General features: G+C 53.9%; 1 protein-coding gene across 1 annotated transcript; it reads left to right on the top strand.

Moving 5' to 3' along the window:
- Nucleotides 1–10,342: 10,342 nt before the first annotated feature.
- On the top strand, nucleotides 10,343–20,370 carry MAFF (MAF bZIP transcription factor F). Its single transcript, XM_044227004.1, has 3 exons — nucleotides 10,343–10,533; nucleotides 17,963–18,028; nucleotides 18,668–20,370. The coding sequence occupies exons 2-3, from the start codon at nucleotides 17,993–17,995 to the stop codon at nucleotides 19,133–19,135; spliced, it is 504 nt and encodes a 167-aa protein (XP_044082939.1). The 5' UTR covers nucleotides 10,343–10,533; nucleotides 17,963–17,992; the 3' UTR covers nucleotides 19,136–20,370.
- Nucleotides 20,371–20,851: the final 481 nt, after the last annotated feature.

Below are 20,851 nucleotides of genomic sequence, written 5' to 3'. Positions count from 1 at the left end.
ATCCACTAATACCGGTACAGAGCTTCACCTGTTACAAAGTAGTCTGATTTCACATCCATCACCCCTGAAGTGTAGTCACTCTTGTCTGCACTTCACATATGAAGAGACTGTTCCTTAAACTAAGATTTGAATTTTGCTCACGAGTTTGAGCTTTGAGTTGAGAGAACTGGGTGAAGACTCCCACTTCTCGCTGAAAATATTTTGCCCTCCACACCCCAAACACATGAAGTTAGGGCGATGGTTATCAGGAAGCTTGCTTGCAAAAGGCGGGGCATTTCACCCTCTTACCAGTAATCTGACCCAAGTCTTCAACAAACACCCCGGGATTCACAGTGGATCTGCAGGACAAGTTTGGCAACACAGACACACAACTGAATCTGAAATGGAGAAAAGGCTGAGGGAGGGTGGATCAACCATTAAAAACCCTCAAAGATCCACGAAAGAAATTTAATCTCGGGGTGGGGGGGGCGCCTGGGTGGCTCAGTGGGTTAAGCCGCTGCCTTCGGCTCAGGTCATGATCTCAGGGTCCTGGGATCGAGTCCCGCATCGGGCTTTCTGCTCAGTGGGGAGCCTGCTTCCTCCTCTCTCTCTGCCTGCCTCTCTGCCTACTTGTAATCTCTCTCTGTCAAATAAATAAATAAATAATCTTAAAAAAAAAAAAAAAAGAAATTTAATCTCGGGGCCTCGTGAAGTTGAGTGTCCCTCCCCTAACTGTGAAATGAGTGGATAAAGCAAGAAATGAGGGTTAGGGGATTATTAGGAAGCAGTGAATGAGCAAGCAATGGGAAGGGAGGGGACAAATAAGCATGATGGGATGCACTCTGTTGGCTTTCTGTTGGATGTTTGCATTGGAGCAGTTCAAGTCCAAGAGCTTCTCTGGAGGGGTTGTGCCAGAAACATCTCAGAGGGCCTTACTTGCAGCTACAAACATCTCAGAGCAAAATATCTGCTTTCTAGGAGGCCAGAATCTGGAGAGTCAGACTAGACCAAGCCCCCTCCCTCATAGTTGGATAGAAATTTAACTAACTGGGGTGTCTGGGTGGCTCAGTCGGTTAAGCGTCCGACTCTTGGTTTTGACTCAGGTCATGACCCCAGGGTTGTGAGATCCAGCCCCGCATTGGCCCCGTGCTCAACCTGCTGGGAGTCTGCTTCAGATTCTCTCGCTCTCTCTCCCTCTCCCTCTACCCCTCCCCCACACTCACATGTGCATGTGCTCTCTCTCTCTCTCATATAAATAAATCTTAAAAAAATAAAATTTAATTAGCTGACACACTAATGGTGCAGTTTACATTCTTACCTTGTTGGATCCTTACCACAATGCTGAGAAGTAGGACTCTTGCCCCCCCACTTTATTGTGGAAGACACAGGTTCTGCAATGGGAAATAATCTCCAGAGTCACATGTCAATCACAGGCAGGACCAAAGGGGAGTTGGGTGCCTCAGTCGGTAAGCATCAGCTTTCAGTTCCAGGCATGGTCCTGGGGTCCCGGGATCAAGCCCCACGTTGGGCTCCCTGCTCAGTGGCAAGCGTGCTTCTCCTTCTCCCTCTGTCCTGCCCCCCCCTCCCGCTGGTGCTCTCTCTCTCTCAAATAAATTTTTAAAAAGTAATAATCATAAATAGAAGGCAGAATCAGAATTAGGACCTGCTTCATCCTTTCTTTCTCTGCTCCACAAAAGTCCCCACTACGTGCCAAGCAATATCCTTGCTGCTGAGGAAACCACAGTGAACAAAACAGACAAAAATCCTTGCCCTCCTGGTATTCTCAGTCTTGTGGGGGAAAGACAGATGATAAACAAGATCAAGTCAAACATAGAGTGTGTTTTGCTAAAGTCTTTGGGCAAAGTGTCATGATGTTAGCATCCTTCTTTCAAAGAACCTTGAGTGTGGAATCTGGGGTTACCTGTACAAGTGCCTTTGCACTGGTCTTGTGTTTTGTATATTTGAACATTTTTATCATTGAAAAGTTGGAGGGGAAGTACAGTATGGTAGAGGGTGATTAAAAAAAAAAACAACTATAGAATAAAAGCAAGGGGGAAAGTTGGGGGTGGGGTGCCGTTTTAAACAGAGTGGCCAGGGAAGGGCGCACTGCAAAGGGAGGTGTTTAAATAAGGGCCTGAGGGAGGCCAGGTAGTGAGCGTGGGAAAGCGGGTTCCTCAGGGAAGGGATGATAGAGGCAAAGGCCCTGAGGCAGGAGTCTCCATGGCTAGTGCCAGGACAAGCAAGGAGGCTGTCGTGCCTGGAGTAGCATGAGAGAGCAGCGGCAGGGAAGGCGATGAGGACTCTCAGGGCCTGATGCACATTGTGGCTCATTCTAAAACGTTGGTTTTCATTCTGAGGGGAATGGGAAGTCATGGGAGGTTTTTGAACTGAGTGAGCTGACTGGATTTACAGGTTAACAGATCCTATCTGTTTGGTAGAAATAGACTGTAGAATCATTACAGCTGGGCTTTGTGTCACCATAAAACGTGCAAGGTACAGAAGGCATTGCAAGAAGGCATTGCCAAAACTCTGTCTGTGGGAAGCTGTGTGAGATGAGTCCTGAACAGGGGTGGGCACCCTAACCCCCCACCACCAGTTCCTGTGAACAAAGCTTTCGTGGAACACAGCCACATCACTCGTTTACACGCCTGTGCTGTCTACAATGGCAGAATCAAAGAATTATGACAGAAACCGTATGGCTCACAATGCCTAAAATATTTCTATCTGGCCCTCTACAGAAAAAAAAAAATGTACCAACCCCTGTTCATAAGTTGAGTTTCCAAGGTTGCACAGGAGTTTGCCAACTGGATTGGGAAAGTAAAAACATTCCAGGTGGAAAGAACCTTATGGGCAAAAGTCCACATCACAAGACTGTATGGATTGTTTGGGGAACTACGGAAGCCGAACGTTGCTGCAATCCAGTGTGTGAGCAGGTGAGTGGGCAGTGAGCCACAGAGGCCAAGCAGGAAGGTTCTCGAGTGCCAGACTGAGGATGTGGACCTTGTCCCCTGCAGCCAGTGGGAGCCCCTGTAGGGTGACAGGTCAATGATGTGGGGGAAAATCTCCTTGCTGCTGTAGAGAGGTGAGTGGAAGGCACAGAGGCCATGAGGCAGCTGTGTAATGATTATACTAATTATATGGCTTCCGATTTGGAGGGGGGAGCAGCAGCTATCAAGGCTTGTGCCCTCTGGAAAGAAATGAGAGCAGGTGACCTTGGGCTGAGAGGCAGCTGCCACGTGTGTCCCCATCCCAAGGAGGAAAGCCAGTCCTGGCCAGCACAAGCAGGACTTGCCTACCCTGGGGGCCCCTCCGCCTAGCTCAAGGGCTCCCAGGACAGACTGTGTCTGGAGGAAAGGCTGGATCTCAGGGCCACGGGGTCAGGGAAGCTTTGCCAAGAAGCTAGCCTGAACCTGGGTCCTGAAGGGTGGGGAGGGCTTGTCAAGGCTGAGTGGAGGGAATTTCAGGCAAGGATGGGGGAGCTGTGCCAGGGATGGCGCAGTCTAGCCTCTCGGGATGGGGTCTAACCCAGAGTTCTGGGGGTCACAGTGCATAAGGTCTTCATCCCTTTCTTCTTTCTCTGGCGCTTCTCACCCTCACTTCAGTTTCTCCAGCCAGGGCTGACGAAGCACCTACTACGCGCACGGCTTCCCTCTTGGCAGGGTGAGGGCTCGAAGGATACATCTGTTCCTGCCCTTAGGGTCCGCAGTTGAATACAGACGTGCCCCAGATCCACAGATAATTGTTTATGGTGAAGAAGCAGGGGACTAGAGGCAAATATGGTTTTTCCAGAGAAATCACAAAATTACACGGGATCGTGTTCCAGATTACCGGGCAGGATAGCCTACTGAGTGTTATAGTGACGAACCACTCCACGATCGCACTGGCTTAACACAGGCTTATGTTTTTGTTCACAATGTATGTCCAGCGTGGGGAGGGGTTGGGGGTTCTGTTTCTCAGAGTCCCGCGGGAAGTGTCTTGTCAAATTGCGATTTTGGATGAGAGGCTGGATTAGAAAGTTTGCCGGACAGACAGACAGGAGCTGGTGAGAGTTAGGGGAGTGGTTAGCACCGGCTGGCACCGAGATCTCTAGCGGGACTAAGGTCCCCCAGGGAGAGGAAGAGGGGGCAAAGTCCAACGCCCAGAGCATCCCTAATCACGGAGCTCCAGGGGAAGGAGGGGCAGGAGACTGCAAAGGTAGGAGGGAAGCCCACGCCTTAGAAGCTGAGGGAGAGAAAACCACAAGGTCAAGTGCTGTCAAAGGACAGAACAGATCAGGAGGGAAAATGGACCCGGGTTTCAGCAATAATGAGGTCCCATCAAAGGACAGTGGGGCCGAGCCAGACTGCAGGGTGGGGAAGAAGAGGGGGCAGGAGAGCTCAGAGGGGGTGAGGCAGATTGGGCTGTGAAAGGGAAGAAAGGAGAGCCTGGGGGTGGGATGATGAGGAAGGGAAGGGGCAGGTGGGGTGCGGGTTGGGGATGACAGTCACTTGGGGAAATGTCGATGTTGAGAGAGAAGCAGGGAGCTTGAGGGTAGGCATGAGGGTCTGGGAAGAGGAGAGGTGGCTTTGGGACAGCTTCTGCAGGGACAGGGGAAGGGGGAAGGACAAGTGCAGGAGGTCGAGGCCAGAGGCCTCTCAGTGGGCCTCTCTTTCCTCAAGTGGAAATGAGGACAAAGCAGTGCGTTTTTTTCTCCCTACTGGAACCAAGACCATTGCAGACAGTGGCCCAGTGCAGGGACATCTTCTACCAGTCGCCCCCCACCGCCCTCTGGGGTGCCTTGGGATCTCAAAGTAGGAGGGAAGAAGAAGGGCGAGATTCTGTACAAGATCTGGCCAGAGCTGCCCCCAGCACGAGCCGGAGTGTCCTTCAATACCCAGTGGCTCAGATGGCTCCCCAGCAAAGCGCACGGATGATGCCCACCAGGAGTAGGGGAGATAGCTCCGCCCTCGCATCAGACCAACCTGAGTTCACATCCTCCTCTGCCCGGGACTGACCGTGGTATTGGGCTAGTTATCTCACCTCTCAGAGTTCCGATGTCTCACCTGCAGGTGATGGTAACACCTAGCTCCCCAGACGGTGGCAACGATCAGCAGGATGGGGCACAGCACTTCCCGCAGTCCAGCAACCGGGTGCTCCCTGGGGAACTGGGGAATCCATATTTGGGCCCGGTTCCTCTGCTCTAGAAGGAGGCTGATCATTTGTGCCCCCACTGCCCACCTACAACAGGGAGGGATTTGTGGGAAGGAAAAGTTATGAAGACACGGAAATGTGATGAAAGTACAGGTAATTTGGGGGGATGGTTGGTTTATTTAGCAGGGGGAGGAAAGAGCTGGGGGCACAAACAAGCCCAGATAGGTCGTAGGCACTTAGGGTGGTGCCTGGCATCCACGAGGCATCTCAGAAGCACAGTGATGGGAGAAAGTACGACGCAGTACTAAGCTGCTGCAAGGCATGTGAGGGGTGAAGAAGTGGGAACAGAACAAGATGCCAGAAAGTATCCCATGACATCACCCCACCCAGCAGAAAAACCCACCCCAAAAGTGGGACCTGGCTCAGTGACGGAGGGCTGCCCTGCTAAGAGTGGGGGCTAGGAAGGCCCCAGCGTCTAGGGACAGGAGCTCTTGTTCGCCTGAAAATCACATCTCAGGGCAGGAGCAGCTTCCAGAGAACACCCGACCCGGAATCTCCAAGCCAGCAGTGGTCCCCTCCATAGCAGCCCACCTCTAGCTACCTTTACAACGCAGGACACATGGCCAAGTCAGATTTCTTTTAAAGAAAGTTTACTGTGGTTTGAGATGGTTTTGAAATCACTGGCCCAATCCTAGACTTTCACTGCACTTGGGGAAACCGAGGCTGGGATGGAAGAATGCCCCACACGAGGATCAGCCAGGGGTGTGAATGAGCGGCAGATCCAGGCTTGGGTCAATCCTGTCGCTGTTCCTGGGCACCTACTAAGGGCTGGGGTCCCACGGGGGATATGCCTGGGTGCTATTTGGGGTTTTGGATCCCTGGCCAGATGAGCAGGGGATGAGTTGGACCCATCAGAGTTGTGTGGTATGTAGCAGGCAAAGGCACTCCTTCCCTAGAAACTGACATGGAGGCCCCGCCCTGTGGGCAGGAGGTCGGGTCTCTGGGGGCGGGGGCGTGGTCAGCACTGGCTTTGTCACCTGCCCAGGGAAGAGTCAGGTTTCTCTAAAGGACTCCGGAAAACTCATCTCTCTCTCACCCAGTACATATTGATCTCTTCTCCCACACTAGGCACTGTGCCACATGCTTTTAAGTGTGAACACATTGAATTGTTTCACAATCCATGAAATTGGCACTCTATTAGTAAGCCCGGTTTACAGAGGAGGAGAGAGACTGGAGAGGTTCACTCACCCAGCTGGTGGGGGTGGAGGCCAGGATTTGAGCCCTTGGACTACCCTGAGGGCCCCTACTTAAAAAAACAAAACATAGGAAAAGAACTTGTATTTAAATAGAAATTGCAGGAATGACAGAATTTCTGCAGAACTTCATCCAGATTCCCCGACTGCTAAGACTTAGTCACAGTAAATTTATCATTCCCCACCTATCTTGTTCTCAACTGTTTGAGAGTAAATTGCAGACACCGTGAGCCTTTACCTCTAAATATTCCAACATGTGTTTCCTAAAATCAAGGACAATCTCTTACCTGACCACAGGACAACTACCCAAATCAGGAAATTAGCACCCATAAGAGTCTATTAGCTAGTCGACCGACCTTACTGGGACTTGACCGGCTACCTTCACGATGTCCTTCATACCAATGGAAAATCCTGGATCCCACACAGCTTCGGTTGTCCTGTCTCCTCTAATCTGGAACAATCCTGTCTTTGTCTTTCAGGATCTTGTCTTTTTTTTTCCCCAAGATTGCATTCATTTATTTGATATAGAGAGAGAAAGAGCATGAGCTGGGGGAAGGGCAGAGGGAGAAGGAAAAGCAGATTCTGTGCTGAGATGCAGGGCTTCATCCCAGGACCCTGAGATCACAACCTGGAGCAGAAGGCAGACGCTTAACAGACTGAGCCACCCACACGCCCCGATCTTGTCATTTTTTTAAAGAATGCAGTGCAGTTATTTTATAGAGCTGTTCTCAGTCTGGGTGTGTCTCCCGTTTCCTCACGATCACATTCATGGTGAGAGTTTCTGTCAGCTGCTCCACAAAACTGATGCTGTGTCCTCCTCCGGGCATCGTTCAGGGGACACACAAGTCAGTTTGTCCCGTTACTGCTGAAAGCACCCTTGATCATTTAGCCAAAGTGTTATCGGCCAGGTTTCTCCACTGTAGAAAGACTATCTTTCCATTTCCAATTAATAATTACATTTAGGGGGTGCCTGGGTGGCTCAGGTCATGATCTCCTGGTCCTTGGACGAGCCCCTTGTTTGGCTCCCTGCTCAGTGGAGAGTCTGCTTGCCCCTCTCTCTGATCCTCCCCCTTGCATAGGCACTCTCTCTCTCTCTCTCAGAGTTTTTAAAAAAAAAACTATATTTAGAGTCATGCTTTGAAACTATAAAACTATATATGTTTCTCATCAAATTTTCATATCCATTGATGATTCTTCTTGGATCCATTATTACTAGAATGCTTGTCTAATGGTCATTTTCTTTTTTTTATTTTTATTTTTATTTATTTATTTGACAGGCAGAGATTACAAGTAGGCAGAGAGGCAGTCAGAGAGAGGAGGAAGCAGGCTCCCTGCTGAGCAGAGAGCCTGATGCGGGGCTCGATCTCAGGACCCTGGGATCATGACCTGAGCAGAAGGCAGAGGCTTTAACCCACTGAGCCACCCAGGCACCCCTAATGGTCATTTTCTAACTCCATCATTCCTTCTACTGGAAGAAGGAGCTTTGTCTTCTTCTATTCATTCATTCATTCATATTAGTATGGATTCATCGATTCTTCTCTTATTTTATGGATTATGATCCATCATTACTATTATTATTTTTTTAATATTTGAATTGTCCTAAATTTGTCCAGTAGGAACCCCCCTTGCAAACCATGGAGCCGCCACTTTTAAATATGACATTGCACTACGTCCCTTGGCCTTGACCAGAAAGGGAGCCATGTCTGTGGGCAAGCAGACTCTGCTGCGTGGGTACTGAAGGGCCGACCCCCTGACATGGGCAGGCAGGGCATGGGAGCAAAGGATTTAGGCAGCATGGGGTCCTTGGGTGTTGTGCAGGTTGCTGGGAACTCATTCACTAGTTGAGCACCTATAATGAGGCCTCTGAAATCAAACTCTACTAAATCAAGGGAAAGAGGAGCCTGGCCGGTGACCAAGGCTCCACACAAAGACCATCTTGTCGATGGGTCCTACGCCTTCCACTGCCAAATAAGGTTAGGCGCTATGATGTCAGTTTCACAGAGGTTGTGGCTGTTGCAGTGACAGGCACTTCAGACAATGAAAACAGCATGAGCAAGGACAAGGGGGATGAACGGCAACACTCCCCCATTTTGCATCCCCCACCAAAGCTGCCCCTTATTTATTTATTTATTTGACAGACAGAGACTACAAGTAGGCAGAGAGAGAGGAGGAAGCAGGCTCTCTGAGGAATGCGGGGCTCGATCCCAGGACCCTGAGATCATGACCTGAGCCAAAGGCAGAGGATTTAACCCACTGAGCCACCCAGGCGCCCCCAAAGCTGCCCCTTTTGAGTAGAGCTCCAGGCACTGAATATAAGTCTTGCATTTATACTGGAACCCACTCAATTCGGCACAGCCCTAAATATCTGGACCCGGAATCTATCCAGTCCAGATTTAAATTCCAGTTCTTGTATTTCAAAGCTGGGTGGCTTTGGAAAGTCACTTGACCTCTCTGAGCCTCCACTAATATATTTCCTCGACAAGTATTTATGGAGGGCTCACTATGTGCTGAGCACTGTTTCAGGCATGTGACATGCCGTGGTGAACAAGGCAGACAAGAAACTTCCATTCTGGGGGCACCTGGGTGGCTCAGTGGGTTAAAGCCTCTGCCTTCAGCTCAGGTCATGATCTCAGGGTCCTGGGATCAAGCCCCACATCGGGCTCTCTGCTCAGCGGGGAGCCTGCTTCCCCTCTCTCTGCCTGCCTCTCTGCTGACTTGTGATCTCTGTCTGTCAAATAAATAATTAAAATCTTAAAAAACCCTTCCATTCTGTTTAGGGAAAACAGACATTAAATAGTAAGCAAATATAACAAGCAAGGTAATACCTTATGGAGATATGAAAGTTAATATAAGAACAAATTTCAGAAGTGGGGGCTCTTTTAGGCAGGGCAGTCAGGAAAGACCTCTCTGAGGCAGTGACATCTAAGCTGAAGTGAGAAATGAGAAAGAGCCTGTCAGTGAACAGAAAAGGACATAGCTAGTGCAAAGGACCTGTGGTAGGAATAAGCTACGTGTGTTTGAAAGACAGTGTGGGCAGTGTGGCTGAAGAGCAGTGGGTGAGATGAGAATGGAAGGTGAGGCTGCAGAGCTGGGCAGAGGCCAGATGGCTTAGGGCCCTATAGACTAAAAGGAGGAATATAGTTTATATTCCAAATGCAAAGGGAAGCCATTGAGGGTGTTAAAACAGAGGGTGGAAGTGTGCGAAGGAATCTGATCCTTATTTTAAGATCTTTGGTGTGTGAAGCAAGCCTTTAGGGGCAAAGTGGGGAGGCTATCAGGAGGCTTGCTGTCATGGTCCAGATAAGTTGATGGTGCCTAGGCTGGAGGTAGAGCCATGAGGGAGGGGAAGAGTGGTCAGATGCTGGACAGTGTTGGAGGCAGAGCCAGCCTCACTGGTGGGGAAGAATGGAGAAAGAGGAATGGGCTTGAACAACTGAAACTGGGAAGTCTGGGGGTACTGGGAGTTGAGGTAGGGTTAGTGGTTGGGAACTGGATTTTTGCCATCCTCATCTGGCACTCAACTAGAGGTGCAGAGTGGCAGTCTAGAATTCAGAGAAGCCCTCCGGAGATCATGGGCATATGGTTGGCATTTAAAACCACGGGACTGGATGAGATCATCATGGCAGAGGGTGTAGGTTGAAAGGAGAAGAGGCACGGGGCTGTTGACTGCAAAATGAGACAAATGACACCTCCGCCCACGCGGCTCTCGCGAGGTATCACGTGAATGCACGCACCCAGCCCATGTTCTTACCCGGGTTGAGAATCCCGACAGCGCTGGGGCTGAGCGGGGGGAGGGGCGGGGAATGGGGCCCCTTGTGGGCGGGGCCTGGCAGGGGCGGGGCCACGTGGGGGCGGGGCCGAGAGCCGGGAGGCCGCTCCGGGGCCGGAGGGACCGCCGGGCGGTGACGTCACCGCATGACTGGGTTTTTATGAATGAAAGGAATCTTGTGAGTGAGTAATTCCGGAAAGCTCGCCTTACAACTCCGCGCCGCCCCCCCGCGCCGCCCGCCCCACAACAAAACTCGGCGCGGCGCTCTCAGGAGCCCGGCTAGGAGCGACCCGCGGTCGGGACCGGAGGCGAGACGGACCGGGGCGCGGGCCGGGACATCAAGCCCGGACGGCAGCAGCAGCCGCGCGTGCCGGGGCGCCAGGGAAGCGGGCCGAGAGGCGGGTGAGGGACGCGGGTCCGAGACGGGGACGGGCTTGCGAAAGCGGAGGCGGCAGGGTCTCTGCGCCCGGTAACGTGCCTGGGGCGGGGCACCGAGGCCCGCTCCGTCGGCGCCCCGGTGTATCCCTCGCCCGGACGGCTGGCGGGGGGGTGCCTAGGGGGACTGGGTGGCTGGGGGGGGCGGGGGGCGGGGACCAGAGGTCCGGGCGGGGGCCGAGACGCGGTCCAGGCAGGCTTGGCGGGGTGCGGAGACGGGCCCCTTCTGGGGGCGCGCGCGGGGAGGCAGCGGAGCCAGGCAGGAAGGGACCGCACAGGCCGGCGAGCGTCAGCGTCCGCCCAGGCGGGGCCGGGGGCGGTGTGTGCACGTACGTGACTCGGTGAGAACAGTCCTTGGACCGCTGCCCGCGGGCCGTGCGTGCGCGGTTTGTTTACGTCCGAAGGCGGGCGTGTGTGTGTGTGTGTGTGTGTGTGTGTTCCCGGGCCAGTGTCCCTTTTATCTTGCCTGGTGCGTGCGTGAGAGAGAGAGGGAGAGGGGGGGAGAGAGTGAGTGCGTGTGTGTGTGTGTGTGTGTGTGTGTGGTGTTTGTGTCGACCCGCGCGCTCCCAGGGCTGTGAAGACCCTGGGCCTGTGGCCAGCGGTGTGTACCTCAGAGAGAGTGTGCCCACAGGAATAAACGCGGAATGAGGATTCGGTCGAGTGAAGTGGCCCGTTCCATGGTCACACGGGGGTCTGGGAATTCTCCCTGGGGCTGTCCCCTTCCTACCAGCCTGCAGCCAGGCCCTTGCTGTCCCTGGAGTTTCCCGGGGACATGGCCATGTGACTGCGGTGTTTGTCCCCCGCCCAGAGCCGGCGCCGGCAGCCACAGGGTGGGGCAAAGTATCAAAGGCCCCACCCGGCTGGGCGGGGGGGGGGGGGGGGCGGTGGTGAGATGAGAGAGCCACCCCTGGCCTCAGCACCCACCGATGGGTCCGGCAACAAAGTGGGCTGGTGCCTCTGTCCTTGTCCCCAGGTTGTCCAGCTGCCTGGAGAAGGCAGACCCTGGGGACTGTCCTTCATCCCCAGGGTTGCCCATCTCCTGCCTCTTGGGAGGAAGAAGGGCCAGAAAACCCACCGCAAAGGTGGGAGGTGGGAAGGAGTCCCTGGCCCCCTGTCTTTCCTGGCTTCTCTGGCGGTCCTAATTCTGGAGGTTGTACGTGCTGGGCTGGGGAGGGTGAGACCGGGAGGGTGGGGTGGAGCTGGTTTCTGTCCTCCTGGTGGTTTCAGTTCCCAGGTGGGATTAGTCAGACAAACCTACGATGGTTGAACCTGAGGAGCTAGTTGAAGGCCTGGGCCAGCCCTGGGACCCAGAGTCCTCACCCTGGGCTAGCCCAGGTCATGGTCAGCAGGCAGTGGCACAGGTGGTCTTGGTCCATGAAGGATTAATATGTGAGGGGTGGGGCCCTGACCTAGCCTTCTCTCCTCATCAGCCCTGTGGGATGAGATGGGGGTTAGGGATGCCTTCCTCCTATTCTGCGCCCCTCCCATCTACAAAGCTTAGAATGTTGTGTGTGGGGGTGTGTGTTGGTAATTGAACTTGCTGGGGTGAGAAACCAGATGATCTTTTAACCTTGAATCTTTGAGCCCTGGTGAGCTCTGCTTCCACGGCTGGGAGTTTGAGTGACTCCAACTGCAGCAGGAACTAGGCTATGTGGGGTGGCAGGATGGGTGTAGAATGGGGAGGGACGGACCTGTAGGAGAGAAAGGAGAGACCACAGCCCCAGTCTGGAGCCAGGTATGTCCAGGAGTATAGGGCTTGAGTGAGGGAGGTGGTGGCCAGGAGCACAGGAACCGCACAGGCCCATCCTTCAGAGCTGGACAGGAAACATCCCCCAGTAGGGTGGAGATTCAGGGGACAAGGGGAAGTGGCTGGTTGGATCACAGATGGAGGGTTTTGACTCCCATTGAATCACCTCTGGGCCTTCCCTAGAGCCTGAGACTGAACATGGTCTCCTGTGGCTCCCTCCTTCCTGACACTTTTAGCCTGAGTTGCAGTGGACCCTGTCATGGGCCAGATGCTGGGAATAAGATGGTGAACACACAAGATCTAGAGCCTGCCCTCTGGGACCTTACGGTCGAGGAAGGGGAGACAAAGTTGAAAGAGTGACCAAACTCCGTGCAAAACCACAGCTGAGATGGGTAGTATGAGGCAGAAGGCTCTGTGATTTGCAAGTATATAACAGGACTCTGACTTAGCCTGGGCAATCAAGGAAGGCTTCCCTGAGGAGGTGACCAGTGACCTGGGTTGTCAGATGGAGGGATGGTCACCTGTGAAGCCCTTAAGGGCTGGGGGTTGTGATTCATCTTTGGGCCTTTGGGACCCAGCAACAAGTCTGGCACAGAATAGGTGCTTCTTGGAGGTTTGCTGATGAAATGAATGAATGAGCCTAGATCCATGTCCTGGAAGAACAACATAGCGCTTGGAGTAAAAGGCCTGGGAATCCCAGGGAAGCAGGAAGCCTGAGGGAGCTACAGGATTCTTGAAGCGGTCTCTCAAAAGTGAGCAGATCGTTCAGGACCCAGGTGTCATCCTCTTTCACATGCACATATACACACACAGGCACACACAGATACAGGCACACACAGATACACACAGACACACTCCCTGTGGGAATTGTACAAGGATGGTAGGTTACTGTCCTTTTTTTCATTCGTTGTGACCGTGAGGATCCTGGGAGAGAGTGGAGAGGGAATCCAATAGAGACACGGGGGCCCTGCTGTGCGGGCTGGAAAGAAGGTTTTGAAATGGGCTGAGCCTGGACTGGTTTGTAGGTTTGTGTCAGCTGTCTGCAGTGAGAGGAGGGCAGATGACAGGGCCGGCACTGAAGGCAAGCGAGACCAGAGGCCAGTGAGGAGGCGGCTGTGGTCATAGCTCCGCTGAAAGGGGAAGTGGTCCCCAGCTGTGCAGGTGGAATGGAGGGACGGTCAAGGCTGACAGTCCCAAAGTTTGTGTTCTCATGCCTCTGCCTCCAGGAAGCCTTCCCCGATTGCCTTCCCCTTCCTCCAGGGCCTCCAGTCTGTTGGTGGTCTTGGAGTTCCATTCTGGACCAGAATCTGCCACTCAAAACTCCGAAGTAATCAGTGCAGGAAAGTCCTCTAGGCTCGGTGAAGTTGGGGCATGGTGGGAAACTGAGGCCGCGAGAGGTGAGCAGCAGATCTGAAGCCATGCGCAGTGAATATGAGTGGGTGGCAGAGTCCCAGAGCTAGAATGCAAGGCCCCTGCTTCCCTGCGGTGCTGGGTTCTCTCAGCTTTGCTCCCCTTCCAGCAGGGAGGAGGCTGCACCAGTGCTGGCTGCCAAGGCCCAGGAAAACACATTTTTTCCCTCTGTCCTCACAGAGGAAGCAGAATGGCTCAGCAGCCAGCAAGGAGCCCATGCCAGTGGGTGGGCCGTCTACAGGATGTCTCTGGAATGGACCAGGGGCCAGGGAGGGGAGTGCAGGAGAGCTGGTGGCTGCTGGCTGGGCCAGGCCACTGTCAATCCCTGAGAATCAGTTCATTCTCTGTGCCTCCAAAGGAGTGTTGGAAACCTGCAGACCTTGGAGGTTGGCTCTGCTGGCCTCCAAGGGAAGAAGAGAAAAAAATGGGTGGCGGGGGTAGCGATCCGGTGGCTGGCAGTGAAGAAAAGGCCCTGAGCTGGGGGTCAGGACCATTTAATACCTGCTGCGTGACTTCAGGCAAGAGATGGCCCTTCCTCTTGGGCTAAGTAAGGAGGCAGGGCCAGGTGCCCTCCAGGGAGCCAGAGGAGGCTGAGTCCACGCAAGGTCCCGGTGCCCGCTACTGGCCTGATCCCCCCTCCTGGAAGGACTCAGCCATTCTGATAACCCCCAGCTGCCAGTTTGTACCGCTTGGCAGGTATTGTTCTGATCCTACAGTTGTAGGATTTGATTCCGAATCAGATCTGATTCTGATTCCTACAGTTGTAGGAAGAGTGGAGGCCTGGAGAGGCGGGCCTTGCCCCAGGTCTCACAACCCGGAGAAGACAGGTACAGGACTCAAACCCAGGCTTGCCTTGATCCACTGCTCCTTCCTTGCTTCCCATATCCCAGCGGGGAGCCAAGCATCATGAAGGTAGAACCCCTTCTGTTCCTTTCCCATCTTCCTGGAATCTGGGTACCGTCCTTGCCAAGTGGAAGCAAGGAAGCAGATGGAAAGGAGGAAGAATTGGAGACAGGGTAGGAGGTTTTTCTCCTGGACAGTGTTCAGCTAGGCTTGGGCTTGGCACTGGGTTCAGAGACTGACAGGCTGGGTCATGGTGTCAGTGACCACCCACCCACATCTCACCAGTGCCTGCTCCCTGCCAGGCCCTGTGCTGGGGGCCTCGGTACCCGGAACTGCTGGTTGCTGCCGCAGAGGTCCCTGTCTGGTGGGGACACAAGGACACAGAACATGACAAGATAAGAGAGAAGTGCCAGGGTGGGTGGTGTCTGAAGAGTCCTGTGGGTCCAGGAGGGCTTCCTGGAGGAGGTCTTATCTGTGCGGAAGGCAGAAGAAGAAAGAGCAGGAATCTGCCAGATAAGGTCAGGGGAGAAGTGTCACAGGGCGTGGAGTTGCCCAGAGGCCATAGACTGTGGGAGAGAGGAAGTGAAAGAAATTCTGGGTGCGGAGGTGCCAGGCGGAGGTGGGCCGCGATGGCAAGCAAGCCTGGGATGCCACGCAGGTGGGCCTGGACTCTGTCCCAGGGATAAGGAGCCACTGAAGGTTTTCCTCTGGGTGGTAACATGGTCAGAGGCACATGCTGGAAAGATCCTTGTGCAGCTGTGTGGAGGACTGAGCAGAGGCCAGCAGGAGAGCATTCTAGGCCCTTCTAGGTGTGTTAAGAGGACTGCAGTGAAGGACAGGATTGGTGGGTGTGGTGTATTAGGGTCTCCAGGTGGCATCTGTGAAAGGCCAGGGTCCTGACTTGGGGCTTTCTGGGCCTCAGCGACATCATAGGAAGCCTGGGTGGCCCTGAAGACCTTCCCAGGCTAAGGGCTGTGGTGGCGGCCTCTGTGGGGGGGTCTCTTCAGATGCCACATTCCCCCTCCTGTCCCACTCCTTGTTCCCTCTGGGGTGTCACACCCTCCGGCTGTATGGGCCCGGAGGAGCTGGGCAACTCCAGAGAAGCCTTGGGCTTTCTGCACCTCGGCCCGAGTCACACTGAGAATTCTCCATTCCTCGAGCCTTTGCTGTGCCAGGCTCTGGGCACTGGAGATGCGGCAGGGGATAAGCAGACTCTTGGCTGCCGGGGAGCTGGCCCTCTAATGGGGGGGGGCAGACACTGAACAGATATGTACAGTAGATGAGTAAGAATGCATACAGTGGAAAGTACCACAGAGGAACATGAGGTAAGAAAAGGAGGTGGGGAGAGAGAGAGAGACCATGTGTGCGTGCACACACACATGCCAGGGGCTGGGAATTCCAAATTGAGTGACAACAGAAGATTTGGGAAGAGACCCAGAGGTGAGGAAGCAAGCTTGGTGGCCATCTGGGAGCAGAGAAACCCAGGCCCAGAGAACAGCCAGTGCAAAGGCCCTGGGGAGGAGCATGAGTGGTGTGTGTGAGGAACCACAAGGAGGAGGGCGTGGCTGGAGCAGAGTGAGGGAAGGGGAACCACACAGCAGGTGAAGTCAGAGGTCTATGCTGGAGCGGCATCCTGCAGGGGCTTATGGGCCATTGTGATGACTTGAGCTTGTACTCCAAGTGAGATGGGAACCGTGGGAAGGTCCTGAGAGAGAAGTAACATGAGTGACCTAACTCTGGGTCACCCCTGGGGAAACCGAGGGACAGAGCTGTTACCTGATGGGCCAGGATCAGAACTAGTGGGGAAACCACCATGGAAAGGTCCCACGGGTGTCTGGCACCGAGGTCCATGCACTTTGCGTTTCAACAGCGTGTCCCAGAGACATGGGGAACCTGCGGGAATGTGTCAGAGGCCGATCTGAAGCTGTGAGGTGGACCCCATAGAAAGTTCAAGAAGCCAGGGCTTGGACCCCCATTTGCCTCTGCTGTTCCCTAGCATCCCGGGTATTGCTAATGAGATCGCTAGGACACCGCATCTCAGGCCACAGGGCATCTTCCTGCCTTGTCCCCTCTGTTCCTCACCACTACCCCTCCCCGTCGGGATTATCGGATGAGGACATGGAGGCTCACAATGAATTGGGGGAGAAGATCAGATCTGCTGGGGATACAGAGGACTGCTGCTTTCAAGGGGGTTTTGGGAGACAGTCCCCTTCCTGGCCCCGAGCAGTGGCCACTGGCCTCCAGAAGGTCCCCTCCATGTCTCCCCAGAGCCGATGTCTGGCATAGAGTAGATGCTCAAAAAATACTTGTTGAAGGGACATGGAGTTTTCAGGCCTGTGGGGGAGAGACACTGAGGGCCACCTCATCAGTTTAGGGTATGGCTGCCCTGACTGCCCAGGGCAGGGCTGCATTAGTGCTGGGTACCGAGCAGGAAAAGCTTTCCTAAGACAGATTTGGGTGAGGAGGGTGTGGGCTGGGGTGGAGGAGAAGGGATTGGTAATGTTTTATTTTGATGGGGTGCAGGTTGGACTCTGGAAAGTCATTGACTATCGTATATATATTATTTATATGTATACTATATATTTTAATTTATATAATTATAATTATATATGTATATAATATATATGATAGTCAATGACTTTCCACAAACACCTATGTATATATATAGTATTTTATATATTTCTTATAAATTATAAATTATTTTATATTATATATTTTATATATAATTTAAAGTAACTTCACTCCCAGCATAGGGCTCACTCATGACCCTGTGATCGGGAATTGCATATCCTACCAATTGAGCCAGCCAGGTGCTCCAAATACAGTTTGTGTAATTTGCTGTATATAGACATCTCTGGACCTCATATGGGCGAATGGCTGGAGGGGGGTGTCCGTTCATTTGATGCATTTTTTTTGAGCACGTGCTATGTACCAGGCACTGACTTAGGCACATTGATACCATGGCAAGACCACAGTCTTCCTGAGTGTGCATTTTGGTGGAGGCGAGGTGGGACAGAGACAGATAACCAGGTAACCAAGTAAAATTATTGCAGAAGAGGTGACCATGAGGGTTATAAAATGGGGTGATGTGATGATATAGGAGGTACTTAGCCGGGATGGTTAAACCAGTTTGAAGAGGTGACATTTGGCAAAGCTCTCAGTGAAGAGTCGCTGTGGGGAGATGAAAAGGAAGACAGCCATAAAGAGAGAATCAGGTGCAAAGGCCCTGAGGCTGGAATGAACCATTCAGCAGCGTCAGTGTGGCTGGACCACTGGGGCAGAGAAACGTGGTATAACAGGAATTCCAGAGCAGCAGAGGACTTGAATGCCAAGGTAGTGGTCTGGGTTTTATTCAAAGTAGGAAGGAAAGTGACCTTGGTCTCTTCTCTCTCCTAGGTCTCAGCCCAGAGGGCACCTTTTGCAAACATGTCTGTGGATCCCTTATCCAGCAAAGCCCTGAAGGTGAGGAGGCAGCCCCTGTTGTCCCTGTCCTCCCCCTCTCCCTCCTTGCCTAGGCTGACTGTCCCATCCCAACTTCCCCTTCAGTTCCTGGAATCCTCAAGGGTGGCTCAGCAGGGTTCAGGTATTCATGGGGTCCTAGGAAGGGCCCCAGCCTGGAAACCAAGAGGCCAGGGCTCTGGTCAGAGGTTGAGTGACCCCTCGCCACCCCCCACCCCCCCACCCCCGCAGGTCACTTCCATCTCTGGGCTGGCTTCCCCATCAGCACAGTGCTTACTGGGCTAGAGAGGACTTAAAAGGTGCTTTCTGGGCTGGGTTTCTTTCTCTGGCTGAGTCCAGGCTGATGCACTGGGTTAGAATTTGGGCCAAGCCCTGGTGTGGTGGTCCCTTTTGTGTTCAAATCCTGGTTTGGCCCAGCTTCCCCTTTCTGGATTCTTCGCCCGCCCGCCCCAACGCTTTGGGGCCTTGGGACAAGCAAGTCCAGCCTCCTCCTTGGGGCCTGTGGTGGTGAAGGGGGAACACTGCGGGTGGGTGGGGGAGCCGTCTCCAGCACCTGCTGCGCGCCAGACCAGGGCCAGCGTCCACAGGCAGGGCGCGACCCTGGGCCTCAGTTTCCCCATTCGCCCAACATTCTACCCTTAGATCAAGCGTGAGCTGAGCGAGAACACGCCGCATCTGTCTGACGAGGCGCTGATGGGGCTGTCGGTGCGTGAGCTGAACCGGCACCTGCGCGGGCTGTCCGCCGAGGAGGTGACACGGCTCAAGCAGCGACGTCGCACGCTCAAGAACCGCGGCTACGCGGCCAGCTGCCGCGTGAAGCGCGTGTGCCAGAAGGAGGAGCTGCAGAAGCAGAAGTCGGAGCTGGAGCGCGAGGTGGACAAGCTGGCGCGCGAGAACGCAGCCATGCGCCTGGAGCTCGACGCGCTGCGCGGCAAGTGCGAGGCGCTGCAGGGATTCGCGCGCTCTGTAGCCGCTCGCGGGCCCGCCGCGCGCGTGGCGCCAGCCAGCGTCATCACCATAGTTAAGTCAGCCCCGGCCCCCGGGCCCGGGCCAGGGCCGGGCCCCGCCTCCGCCCCCACCTCCGGCCCCTCCCCCGCAGCCTGCTCCTAGTGTCCACGCCCCCCCAGCCCCCGCTTCCTTCCCAAAGTGCCTAAGCGTGGTCTCGTCCCCAGGTGCCATTTCTCTGTAGCCACCAGCCCGGTGGTGAGCACATGATCCCTCCCGAGCCTGCTGTCTTCCTGTTGTGGCCCCTGTAACTGGGTCCTAATAGTGGCCTTGGGGTGAGACAACTTTGGTGAGAACGGTGGGGTGGTATTGAAGTCTGGGGTCTCTTTTGGCTGAACAGTCCAGCTGTCTTAGACTGGGATGGTGGGATACAGAGTGGATTAGAGAGAAGGGCTGTCCGGGAGGAGAGGGCCACCCCTCATTTTGTAAAGTGTCTGCTCAGATCGTGTCCTAGCCCCTCCGAACCCTCCCAGGATTAGGGACTAGGTTTGGCTCCCATATGTGTCTCCTGGGACTGGAGGCTAATGTGCCCGCCTTTGCGCTGGGCCCAGCAGTGCCTGGCCTTCCAAAGCTGGGAGAATCATCAGACATCACCTAGTGAGGGCCAGTTAAGAGATAGGGAAACAGGCCTCCAGCAGACAGGCCAGCGCTCAAGGCCATCTGTGTTTCGTGGCTGAGCTGGAAAAGCCAAGCTGCCCTGAGGTTCCAGCCAGGGTTGTCAGGGGCATTGTGGACACGGACTGGAAAGGATGATGGAAGGGCCTCCCTGGCCTGGGAGCTGCCTCTGTGAGTTAGGGGAAGAGAAGTAGAGGGCCGGAGAAGGTGATAAGGATGGAAGAGATAGAAGGAGCTGGCCAGCCAGAGAGAAAGGGGACCAAGGAGGCAACCATTGACTGTGGCACGTGGGAAGATACGACAGATGCTGAGGTCTTGCAGTCCTGAGAAGGTCCTGAGAAGGACCATTGTGGCTTGAGGGGTGGCCACTGCCATTGATTGCCATTCTCCTGGGGAGCCCAGCCCCAACCCTCCTGCCCTGTATACAGCTGTTTATTTATTGCACGAATTTAAGTTATTCTCCCCAGCCGGAAACCTAGCACCCACTGCCTGGGAAAAGTGGTGTGTGGCCCTGTGCTGGACTTTATATTTTATATCTGCAAATAAATCACATTTTATCTTATATTTAGGGAAAGCCGGATGACAACCACCCAAAAAATGTTTAAAAAAAAATTGACCCGGCCCCCAGAATTTATTTATTTTCTGACTTACAGTAAGCGAGTTATCCGCCTTCTGTATTTTGTAGACTTTCTGAATAAAAGTCAAATTCTCTTTTTCCACAGTGACCAAGTGTCAGTCCAGTCCCTGGGCTATGGTTTCTGGAGGGGGTGGGGGGTGGGATGAATGAGGGGCTGAAGCTGGAGTTCTGCTTATAACCCCAGACAGGCCCCCCTGCTGGAGAGGGGTGGGGCTAGCCCTGGGTTTCGAATGAAGAAACCGGGCCATTGGCTCTCCCTAGCTCTTGCTGGAGGCGGAGGCTTGGGGGGGAACTGTTGCTAAAACTACTGTTCTTCCTTCTGCTTCCCTGGAGCCTCCCAGGGGAAGACAAAGCCAGGGGGACAATGAAATGTAGGGTTAAATCCCTGGCATCCCTTCACTGAATAAACAGTCCCGCCCAGAGGAAAATTCCCGGATTTAAGAGTAATCTTTCCAGCACTTTCCCACCGAGGCCTGACTTTCTACAGCCAAGTAGAAAATATTTTCCCCACGGTCCGGAAGGCACAGGGAGGCCGAGACAGAAGTGGCTTCTTCAGGCCCAGCCTGCAG

The sequence above is a fragment of the Neovison vison genome, chromosome 12 (assembly GCF_020171115.1).
Source record: "Neovison vison isolate M4711 chromosome 12, ASM_NN_V1, whole genome shotgun sequence".
NCBI lineage: Eukaryota > Metazoa > Chordata > Mammalia > Carnivora > Mustelidae > Neogale > Neogale vison.
The sequence above is the reverse complement of the archived record's forward strand: the minus strand, read 5'-3'. Positions and strand labels throughout refer to the sequence as shown.

What these genes read in the sequence shown, in the direction of transcription:
- MAFF (XM_044227004.1), top strand. Translation starts at nt 17,993, where the DNA reads ATGTCTGTGGATCCCTTATCCAGCAAAGCCCTGAAG. An exon ending in TATCCAGCAAAGCCCTGAAG is followed by an intron (nt 18,029 to 18,667) that starts GTGAGGAGGCAG and finishes TTCTACCCTTAG; the next exon opens with ATCAAGCGTGAGCTGAGCGA.